The 12,348-nt window shown below is 40.8% G+C and overlaps 1 protein-coding gene across 1 annotated transcript in view; it reads left to right on the top strand.

Annotated features, from left to right (window-relative positions):
• The window catches only part of r (carbamoyl-phosphate synthetase 2, aspartate transcarbamylase, and dihydroorotase rudimentary), a 175,032-nt gene that overhangs the window by 24,426 nt on the left and 138,258 nt on the right, over positions 1–12,348 (top strand). Inside the window, exon 2 of the mRNA XM_071693871.1 lies at positions 3,141–3,253. Within this exon, the coding sequence (XP_071549972.1) occupies positions 3,151–3,253 (103 nt within the window). The 5' untranslated portion in view covers positions 3,141–3,150. The remainder of the gene's footprint in view (positions 1–3,140; positions 3,254–12,348) is intronic.

Raw genomic sequence — 12,348 nt, 5'->3', positions numbered from 1 at the left:
ACGAAAGAAATGGCCCAACCCACCCCCATACACATGTATATACATACGTCCACACACGCAAATATACATACCTACACAGCTTTCCATGGTTTACCCCAGACGCTTCACATGCCCTGATTCAATCCACTGACAGCACGTCAACCCCGGTATACCACATCGATCCAATTCACTCTATTCCTTGCCCTTCTTTCACCCTCCTGCATGTTCAGGCCCCGATCACACAAAATCTTTTTCACTTCATCTTTCCACCTCCAATTTGGTCTCCCACTTCTCCTCGTTCCCTCCACCTCCGACACATATATCCTCTTGGTTAATCTTTCCTCACTCATTCTTTCCATGTGTCCAAACCATTTCAAAACACCCTCTTCTGCTCTCTCAACCACGCTCTTTTTATTTCCACACATCTCTCTTACCCTTACGTTACTTACTCGATCAAACCACCTCACACCACACATTGTCCTCATACATCTCATTTCCAGCACATCCATCCTCCTGCGCACAACTCTATCCATAGCCCACGCCTCGCAACCATACAACATTGTTGGAACCACTATTCCTTCAAACATACCCATTTTTGCTTTCCGAGATAATGTTCTCGACTTCCACACATTCTTCAAGGCTCCCAGGATTTTCGCCCCCTCCCCCACCCTATGATCCACTTCCGCTTCCATGGTTCCATCCGCTGCCAGATCCACTCCCAGATATCTAAAACACTTTACTTCCTCCAGTTTTTCTCCATTCAAATTTACCTCCTAATTGACTTGACCCTCAACCCTACTGTACCTAATAACCTTGCTCTAATTCACATTTACTCTTAACTTTCTTCTTTGACACACTTTACCAAACTCATTCACCAGCTTCTGCAGTTTCTCACATGAATCAGCCACCAGCGCTGTATCATCAGCGAACAACAACTGACTCACTTCCCAAGCTCTCTCATCCCCAACAGACTTCATACTTGCCCCTCTTTCCAAAACTCTTGCATTCACCTCCCTAACAACCCCATCCATAAACAAATTAAACAACCATGGAGACATCACACACCCCTGCCGCAAACCTACATTCACTGAGAACCAATCACTTTCCTCTCTTCCTACACGTACACATGCCTTACATCCTCGATAAAAACTTTTCACTGCTTCTAACAACTTGCCTCCCACACCATATATTCTTAATACCTTCCACAGAGCATCTCTATCAACTCTATCATATGCCTTCTCCAGATCCATAAATGCTACATACAAATCCATTTGCTTTTCTAAGTATTTCTCACATACATTCTTCAAAGCGAACACCTGATCCACACATCCTCTACCACTTCTGAAACCACACTGCTCTTCCTCAATCTGATGCTCTGTACATGCCTTCACCCTCTCAATCAATACCCTCCCATATAATTTACCAGGAATACTCAACAAACTTATACCTCTGTAATTTGAGCACTCACTCTTATCCCCTTTGCCTTTGTACAATGGCACTATGCACGCATTCCTCCAATCCTCAGGCACCTCACCATGCGTCATACATACATTAAATAACCTTACCAACCAGTCAATAATACAGTCACCCCCTTTTTTAATAAATTCCACTGCAATACCATCCAAACCTGCTGCCTTGCCGGCAGCGTAAGACAAGGGAGCAAATGGGAACTTCAGTGAAGGGCGCAAATGGGGAGGTGATAACAAGTAGTGGTGATGTGAGAAGGAGATGGAGTGAGTATTTTGAAGGTTTGTTGAATGTGTTTGATGATAGAGTGGCAGATATAGGGTGTTTTGGTCGAGGTGGTGTGTAAAGTGAGAGGGTTAGGGAAAATGATTTGGTAAACAGAGAAGAGGTAGTAAAAGCTTTGCGGATATATATATATATATATATATATATATATATATATATATATATATATATCTATATCTATATATATATATATATATATATATATATATATATATATATGGGCATTTGTATCATAGCTACTTGCTTTGTGTGAGCATCTTTAACACGTTCACTAAATCATCCGTCTTTATCCTGTTGACCCATGTTGAGCATATGTCTTAGGAAGAATATCCTTACCTATGCTTTGCATCTCTTTTCACGTGAACCTTTATTATGTCCATCTGAATCCTCTTTACTAGTGTCATATGGGCTAGAATTACCGATCTCCCTGCATCACTGACACTTTCATATGGACCATATTTATATGTATAAGTCCATCATTTGGACTAACATCACCTCACAAATTTCATTTGCATATCATGTATATCAGTAGATATTTATCGTCTACTGCCCTAAGTTGATCAGTATATTCTCGTGTTTTGTTTATAGTATGCACCAGATATATATGCTCGATTCAGGGCCACAGGGCTGGGTTTGTTTGTCTTGGGCGCGCTGAGCATGTGTAATATCCCAACAGAGTTGACAATATTCAATTGATATAATATTCATGTAAGGACTTGTTCGTTTAGGGATGATGTTATCATTGTATGTGTGGACAATCGTTTCTCATCTGTCAATTACAGGCGTTAAGAACATACCTCGTAACATCGCAGGTATGAACCATGAGGTGACCTTGGGTATATGGGCGGTACAAGGTACGCATGTGTATAAAAGTTGCCCGTTGCCATTTTTTGTTGTCCCTTTTCTGTCTTTATTATCCGAGTAATTTTGACTAATGAGATCTTGCATGCAGTTATTTCCTAGAGATCATTGCATAAAGGGTGTTGGAGGAGCTCTTGACATTTGCCCCTTGTCAGTCCGGTTTTCATACGATTTGGTGCTATCTACACTATTTGCTTCCATTATTTCTACTTGTTTATGACTTGTGAATGATCCTACATTGTTAGCCAGTGAACATGACAAAAGCTGACTGATTATACTATGGCGCTGGGCGTTTCCAAACATTAAAATCATTGCATGGTACTTGTGGTGTGGTTGGTAGTCACGTGGTCCAGTGTGGGATCTGGGGACGTCGTCTGTGGGAGTCGGTGGAACGCGACGCTTAGCTCAGTCTTCGACTGTCAGTGGAAGGTGAAGGTTATTTCTTGATTGTGATAAGGATTTCCAAGTCAAACTGGTTCGTTTTATCGGTGGAACTTGTATGAATCAAGTTGTGCTACTAGTGTTTTGATAGGTGTACTTTTTCCTAGATTGTAAACAATGCCGACGGCGACGCAGCAGGAGGCGAAGCTGGTGCTGGAGGATGGCAGCAGCTTTTCAGGACACGTGTTTGGTGCGCCCGTCTCCTTCGCTGGAGAAGTGGGTGAGTACTTACTTATCTTCTGAGATGTATTAGATCGGTTACTGCACTGTAGGTTATGCTGGGAGCGTGGCTGAGGTGCTGTAACCTTAAAACATCCTTGTTTTGTATGGATGCATTTTTGCTCGAGAGTTAAGGTGATATTGTTTGTTATTGCATAAAACTTAAAACGTGTTTGCCCTGTCTACACATTTCATCCCAGATCTCCCCCCCCCCCCGTCAGCACATTTTAGGCAAATGTAGAACTATTTGTAGCATCAGTTTAAGGTGCCATTTAGCAGAGCCTGTAACGTTATCACTTGATTAGTATCGCGAAATGACTAGCAAAAACGTGGTAGGCAGAAGTGCATAGGAAATGGCCAGGATTTACATGAAATTACATATGCAGCCATATAGTCCGGAGCCTTCAAATGACATAGATCAGGTTATGGACTTGTAAAATTGACGTTAGATTTTGACGTGGCAGGGGATTTTAAGTAGTCAGTCAATAGGTAACGTGTTACAACATGAACGGAAGCATGTAGTTTGATGTAAGGGGAATTGACGTACTTTATACGAGAAACAACCCATTACTCTCAGGTAGACCGAAATGATTTTGCCATAGCGAAACAACACAAGGCCTTGAGATCGTACACATAGCAAATATATGACTCGAGAAGGTTTTCCGTTGGGAATAAGGCGTTAGACACTTAAGGGCGCATTTTATTGATAGAGTTTTTGAATCGAAATTTCTAATAGTTCTTAATCACTCGAGAGGCAATATAGCCGATAAAACCATAGTGAACTTAACGTTTATTGAATATGTAGTTGCATGAGTTAGTTTTATCTCGCCATTTCCGTAATTTAGGTGGAGGATGGGTCCGTTTGCCCACGAAGAAATGAGACGCCCTCTCTTAATTGAAGTCGTGTGTGAAAGTTTGCAAAACAGGAATTTCAGTTTTAAAGTGACGTCCCAAAACGAGTGATTGAAGATGTAGATTACTCAGCTTTCCATATAAACTGGGAATGATCCATTATGTACACTATTGGACTTTTTATCTATCTACTGGATAGTTGTCAGCCCGCCTTCGTAACACACACACACACACACACACACACACACACACACACACAAGTTTAAAGTTTGACCGTATGTCTGGTGGTACACAGGTATAGTAAATTAACACAACTGGTGTACAATCACACTGATGTCTCGACCCTTCCATGTTTCTGTTACGAAGGCTTTTAAAATATCATTGTTCGGTATAGTTGTGTAGTCTTACGTAATTTAGAAGTGTTACGATCAAAGTATTGAAATACGGTAGACAGGTTTGACTTATCCGAATACAAAATAAGCGGTTTGATTTATCCGACTATAAAATAAGCGGTTTTTTGCCTCTGTGGTCTTTAATTTTTACCTTAGAATTGTTGACTTTTAACTCTCTAAAAATTGCATTTGGTGGCCTGTCTATTTATATTGCAAGTTTAGACAGTTATGGTAATTGCAAATAAGTAACTTGACACTTTATAGCTGCTGATATCAGTAAATAATGACCATGAGCAGCATAGTAGAAACATTTGCAGCGGTGCATTCGCACCGTTACATACGTTTAGGCTATCGCTTTATTTCACCATTTTAAACGTACCTACATCTAGCTATAAGTTATGTTGTTTGAAGCTTTATCAAGTCTGCAGCGCGATCACGCAGCGGAAGACATTCAAGGGTCTCTTAATATATATATATATATATATATATATATATATATATATATATATATATATATATATATATATATATATATATATATATATATATTCCTCGTAAGCAGGGAATCTCCAGGAACAGACGACGTAATGCCATATCCGCTTACATCCAATGTCTGGCTGTCATGTGCAGAGGACAGAAACCACAGCTCTCTCCACATCCAGGCCCCACAGACCTCTCCACGGTTTACACCGGACGCTTCTCATTCCCTGGTTCATCCTGTGACAGCACGTCATCCCCAGTATACCACATCGTTCCAGTTACCTTATTTATTTATTTACTTTTTGGCACTTGTCTGATGGCAGCGCGGGCCACAAAGATAATGTGTTCTGAATCAGTTAGTTTAGTTCAGCGCTCTTCACATAGTAATGTGCTGACAGGTCTGTTATAGATATGTCATTGAAAATCAGAAGCAAAATCTGAATAAATGTCACAAGTGAGCCGGGCCCACCTCCAAAGCTCTGGACCTAAGTGTCCTGGCCAAAACTGTAGGCTTGGGGCCTGTCCGTTTAGATGAGACGTAAATTTCTGAAGATTGCTTAGATTTTTTTTTTAGATTCGGTAAGACAAAAACTAACGCAACCAAAGACCAACGGTTATTTTTATAGTTCTTTGATAGTTATGCACATTTTATTATGCTTGCGAGTAGCATGCTTTACTTTCAGGTAAAAAGAAATAGAACAAATAACTTATAACAAGTGATTTAACGTTCTTAAAAAAATCTTATATACTTCATCTATTCTCATAACCTCCATCTTTTATACTTTTCTCCTTCATTTTAAGTATAACCTAACATGATTTAAACTTCGTAGTTTCTGCTTTGCAATTTCCTGTCTTGGTTTGTCTCGTATTAACAGGTCTGTGTCTGTAAAAGATTTTCACACTTGAGACTTAAACCTTCTTTCAAGTGGCCTACTATGACCAAATGTTGGTCTTATTTTAAGATTTTCAGTTGCTGCTCATTATTTACCAGATCCGTTCAGAAACTTTGTTAATATCACGTCTCCCAACTTCCTTCTCACAGTGTGGCTAATTCTATTGCCTCTACCTTCTCCCTTTATATTTGTTTCCGTAGTTCTTGTCTGTATTTGTTTCTGGATTTTCTCTAACAAATAATTGTATCTTTTGATGTGAATTGTTAAAACCGGTGCTGCATACATTACTTTGCGAGCAATATATATATATATATATATATATATATATATATATATATATATATATATATATATATATATATATATATATTTGTTTATTTTGCTTTGTCGCTGCCTCCCGCGTTAGCGAGGTAGCGCAAGGAAACAGACGAAAGAATGGCCCAACCCGCCCACATACACATGTATGTACATACACGTCCACACACGCAAATATACATACCTGTACATCTTAATGTACACATATATATACACACACAGACATATACATATATACACATGTACATAATTCATACTGTCTACCTTTATTTGTTCCCATCGCCACCTCGCCACACGTGGAATAACAAACCCCCTCCCCCCTCATGTGTGCGAGGTAGCGCTAGGAAAAGACACCAAAGGCCCCATTCGTTCACACTCAGTCTCTAGCTGTCATGTAATAATGCACCGAAACCACAGCTCCCTTTTCACATCCAGGCCCCACAGAACTTTCCATGGTTTACCCCAGACGCTTCACATGCCCTGGTTCAATCCATTGACAGCACGTCGACCCCGGTATACCACATCGTTCCAATTCACTCTATTCCTTGCACGCCTTTCACCCTCCTGCATGTTCAGCCCTGATCACTCAAAATCTTTTTCACTCCATCTTTCCCTCTCCAATTTGGTCTCCCACTTCTCGTTTCCTCCACCTCTGACACATATATCCTCTTTGTCAATCTTTCCTCACTCATTCTCTCCTTGTGATCAGACCATTTCAAAACACCCTCTTCTGCTCTCTCAACGCACACCGTTTTTTATTACCACACATCTCTCTTACCCTATTATTACTTACTCGATCAAACTACCTCACACCACATATTGTCCTCAAACATCTCATTTCCAGCACATCCACCCTCCTCCGCACAACTCTATCTATAGCGCACGCCTCGCAACCATATAGCATTGTTGGAACCACTATTCCTTCAAACATACCCATTTTTGCTTTCCGAGATAGTGTTCTCGATTTCCATACATTCTTCAACGCTCCCAGAACTTTCGCCCCCCCCCTCACCCCATGATTCACTTCCGCTTCCATGGTTCCATCCGCTGCCAAATCCATTCCCAGATATCTAAAACAGGTAGTTTGTTTGAGGAAAGGAACCTGGATGTTTTGGCTCTGAGTGAAACGAAAATCAAGGGTAAAGGGGAAGAGGGGTTTGGGAATGTTTTTGGAGTAAAGTCAGGGGTTGTTGATAGGACAAGAGCAAAGGAAGGAGTAGCACTACTCCTGAAACAGGAGTGGTGGGAGTATGTGGTAGAGTGTAAGAAAGTAAACTCGAGATTGATATGGGTAAAACTGAAAGTGGATGGAGAGAGATGGGTGTTTATTGGTGCCTATGCACCTGGGCATGAGAAGAAAGATCATGAGAGGCAAGTGTTTTAGGAGCAACTGAATGAGTGTGTTAGCAGTTTTGATGCACGAGACCGGGTTATAGTGATGGGTGATTTGAATGCAAAGGTGAGTATTGTAGCAGTTGAGGGAATGATTGGTGTACATGGGGTGTTCAGTGTTGTAAATGGAAATGGTGAAGAGTTTGTATATATATGTGCTGAAAAAGGACTGGTGATTGGGAATACCTGGTTTAAAAAGAGAGAGATATATAAGTATACGTATACGTATGTAAGTAGGAGAGGTAGCTAGAGAGGGTTATTGGATTACGTGTTGATTGATAGGCGCATGAAAGAGAGACTTTTGGATGTTAATGTGCTTAGAGGTGCAACTGGAGGGATGTCTGATCATTATTTTGTGGAGGCGAAGTTGAGGATTTGTCGAGGTTTTCAGAAAAGAAGAGAGAATGTTTGGGTGAAGAGATTGGTGAGAGTAAGTGAGCTTGGGAAGGAGACTTGTGTGAGGAAGTACCAGGAGAGTCTGAGTGCAGAATGGAAAAAGGCGAGAGCAGAAGGACGTAAGGGGAGTGGGGGAGGAATGGGATGTATTTAGAAAAGCAATGATGGCTTGCGCAATAGATGCTTGTGGCATGAGAAGCTTGGCAGGTGGGCAGATTAGAAAGGGTAGTGAGTGGTGGAATGAAGTAAGATTATTTGTGAAAGAGAAGAGAGAGGCATTTGGACGATTTTTGCAGGGAAATAGTGCAAATGACTGGGAGATGTATGAAAGAAAGAGGCAGGAGGTCAAGAGAAAGATGCAAGAGGCAAAAAAAGAGGGCAAATGAGAGTTGGGGTGAGAGAGTATCATTAAATTTTAGTGAGAATAAAAAGACAAGAGAACAAATGGGAACATCGGTGAAGGGGGCTAATAGGGAGGTAAAAACAAGTAGTGGTGATGTGAGAAGGAGATGGAGTGAGTATTTTAAAGGTTTGTTGAATGTGTTTGATGATGGAGTGGCAGATATAGTGTTTTGATCGAGGTAGTGTGCGAAGGGAGAGGTTCAGGGAGAATGATTTGGTAAACAGAGAAGAGATAGTGAAAGCTTTGCGGAAGATGAAAGCCGGCAAGGCGGCGGGTTTAGATGGTTTTGCAGTGGAATTTATAGAAAAAGGGGGTGACTGGTGTTGTTGACTGGTTGGTGAGGATATTCAATGTATGTATGGCTCATGAAGTGACCGAGGATTGGCGGAATGCATGCATAGTGCCATTGTACAAAGGCAAAGGAGATAAATGTGAGTGGTCAAATTACAGAGGTATAAGTTTGTTGAGTATTCCTGGGAAATTATATGGGAGGGTGTTGATTGAGAGGGTGAAAGCATGTACAGAGCATCAGATTGGAGAAGAGCAGTGTGGTTTCAGAAGTGGTAGAGTATGTGTGGATCAGGTGTTTGATCTGAAGAATGTATGAGGGAAATACTTAGCAAAACAAATGGATTTGTCTGTAGCATTTGTGGAACTGGAAAAGGCATATGATAAAGAGTTGATAGAGATGCTCTGTGGAAGGTATTAAGAGTATATGGTGTGGGAGGCAAGTTGCTAGAAGTAGTGAAAAGTTTTTATCGAGGATGTAAGGCATGTGTTCGAGTAGGAAGAGAGGTAAGTGATTGGTTCCCAGTGAATGTCAGTTTGCGGCAGGGGTGCGTGATGTCTCTATGGTTGTTTAATTTGTTTATGGATGGGTTTGTTAGGGAGGTGAATGCAAGAGTTTTGGAGAGAGGGGCAAGTATGAAGTCTGTTGTGGATGAGAGGGCTTGGGAAGTAAGTCAGTTGTTGTTCGCTGATGATACACTGCTGGTGGCTGATTCGGGCGAGAAACTGCAGAAGCTGGTGACTGAGTTTGGTAAAGTGTGTGAAAAAAGAAAGCTGAGAGTAAGTGTGAATAAGAGCAAGGTTATTAGGTACAGTAGGGTTGCGAGGCGTGGGCTATCGATAGGTTTGTGCGGAGGAGGGTGGATGTGTGGGAAATGAGATGCTGGAAGACAATATGTGGTGTAAGGTGGTTTAATCGAGTAAGTAATGAAAGGGTAAGAGAGATGTTTGGACATAAAAAAGTGTGGTTGAGAGAGCAGAAGAGAGTGTATTGAAATGGTTTGGTCACATGGAGAGAATGAGTGAGGAAAGATTGACAAAGAGGATATATGTGTCAGAGGTGGAGGGAACGAGGAGAAGTGGGAGACCAAATTGGAGGTGGAAGGATGGAGTGAAAAAGATTTTGAGCGATCGGGGCCTGAACATGCAGGAGGGTGAAAAGCTTGCAAGGAATAGTGAATTGGAACGATGCGGTATACCGGGGTGGACGTGCTGTCACTGGATTGAACCAGGGCATGTGAAGCGTCTGGGGTAAACAATGGAAAGTTTTGTGGGGCCTGGATGTGGAAAGGGAGCTGTGGTTTCGGTGCATTACACATGACAGCTAGAGACTGAGTGTGAACGAATGGGGCCTTTGTTGCCTTTTCCTAGCGCTTCCTCGCGTGCGTGCGGGGGTTGGGGGGATTGTCATTTCATGTGTGGCGGGATTGCCATGGGAATGAATAAAGGCAGCAAGTATGAATTATGTACATGTGTATATATGTATATGTCTGTGTATGTATATGTATGTATACGTTGAAATGTATAGGTATGTATATGTGCGTGTGTGGACGTGTATGTATATGCATGTGTGTGTGTGTTTGTGTGTGTGTGTGGGTTGGGCCATTCTTTCGTCTGTTTCCTTGCGCTACCTCGCTAATACATATATAAACAGGATCGTCCCACATTGAAAAGAAAACACGTTTACCAGTGTGTTATGACACTTTTCGGATATATATATATATATATATATATATATATATATATATATATATATATATATATATATATATATATTTATATATATATATATATATATATATTTTTTTTTTTTTTTTTTTTTTTTTTTTGCTTCGTCGCTGTCTCCCGCGTTAGCAAGGTAGCGCAAGGAAACAGACGAAAGAATGGCCCAACCCACCCACATACACATGTATATACATACACGGCCACACACGCAAATATACATACCGGTACATCTCAATGTACACATGTACATAATTCATACTGTCTGCCTTTATTTATTCTCATCGCCACCTCGCCACACATGGAATAACAAACCCCTCCCCCTTCATGTGTGCGAGGTAGCGTTAGGAAAAGACAACAAAGGCCCCATTGGTTCACACTCAGTCTCTAGCTGTCAAGTATTTATATATATATATATATATATATATATATATATATATATATATATATATATATATATATATATAACACGCACACACATGCTCGCCTTTTTCTGTGATAGTTTGGTAGCGGCTAGAACAGACGGAGAAAGGCGGCATTGGCTCGCATCCGTTCTCGTATTGTCAATTGTATTGCACCGAAACCAAGGCTCACTATTAACAATCAGCATGTTCAAGCCCCGATCACTCAAAAACATTTTTACTATATCTGTCCGTCTCCAGTTTGGTCTCCCCAGTCTTGTTGCCTCCCCTTGAGACATTTATCTTCTTTGACGGCCTTTCTTCAATCATTCTCTCCCTATGTCCAAACCATTTGAGCATACCCTTTTCACCTCTCATCCACACTCTTTATTATCTCATTCTTACCCTTTTATTACTTACTTGGTCAAACCACCTCACATCACACCATGTCCCCAAGCATTTCTTTTCCTACACATTTACACTCCTCCACACAGCCTCATCTAACTATAGCCCATGCCTTGCATCTGTATATTATTGTTGGGACCTTCTAACGTACCAGTTTTTGCCCTCTTTGATTTCCCTTTCCACACATTCTTCAGTGCTTCCAAAATCTTCGCCCTCACACCCACACTATGACTTCTGCTTTCATGGTTCCACTCACTGCCATGTCCCCTTCCAAGTGTCTAAGATACTTGACTGTTGGAGTCTGTCACTTCAGAGGTTTTCACAGTCCTCTAGACTTCTTCCATTTCATAGTATAGCATCTACAAATATATGCAGGTTGTATTCCACCTCTGCAAAGTCAGACATACACCGAGTAACAGTGAAATAACCCTTTATGACCTCAGTGGTTACTTTACCCAATTTTAGAAGCTAACTTTGACATTCTTTTTTCCTTCCACTTTCGTAATTTTTGATCCACTAAAGGATTTCTCTCTTAGGGCTAACTTCAGCCCCAGTTTCTTTTTAAACCCTTTGTGAGGGACAGGTTCACATGCATTCTGGCAGGCCATGAACATGATTCAATTTTTTTTTTTCGTGGTGCCCACTTTTACTTAAACTGTTTAACCACCTCTGTCCTAAGCTTGGTTGGTTTTTGCATGCCCTTCAGCCTATTTATTTTTAAAAAACAAAGGAAATAGTAACTTTATAAATTGATTGAACATAATGTTAAAAGACATTTGAACATCGAAAAAGAAAATAAATTGGTAGCACCTGTGATCCCTTTGTTTCCGTAGCACTACAGTAACTTGTGATCTTGGTTGGGAGCCTGTTTCTGCCCATTGAATGTCATTATGGAGCCCAATAAAATGTAGTAATCGTCATTATTACATTGATCTGAATCACCATTTTGCATCAAGATTGTGTCTTACTTCTTCCATTGGCACCTCATTTATGATTTTTGCTGCAAGAGTCATGGGCATCACTTAATGTTTGCCAAATGCATGCTCCTTTAATGAAGAGTCCTTCCACCATTGTGCTTGTAAGGAACCTGCCTTTAGTGATATTTCTCAGGATGAAATATTAAAGGTGGTAAAATGTGGTGTCTGTATATGGCTCAT

This window comes from Panulirus ornatus, chromosome 56, assembly GCF_036320965.1.
Source record: "Panulirus ornatus isolate Po-2019 chromosome 56, ASM3632096v1, whole genome shotgun sequence".
NCBI lineage: Eukaryota > Metazoa > Arthropoda > Malacostraca > Decapoda > Palinuridae > Panulirus > Panulirus ornatus.
Note: the sequence above shows the minus strand (reverse complement) of the source record. Positions and strands in the feature narration are given on the sequence as shown.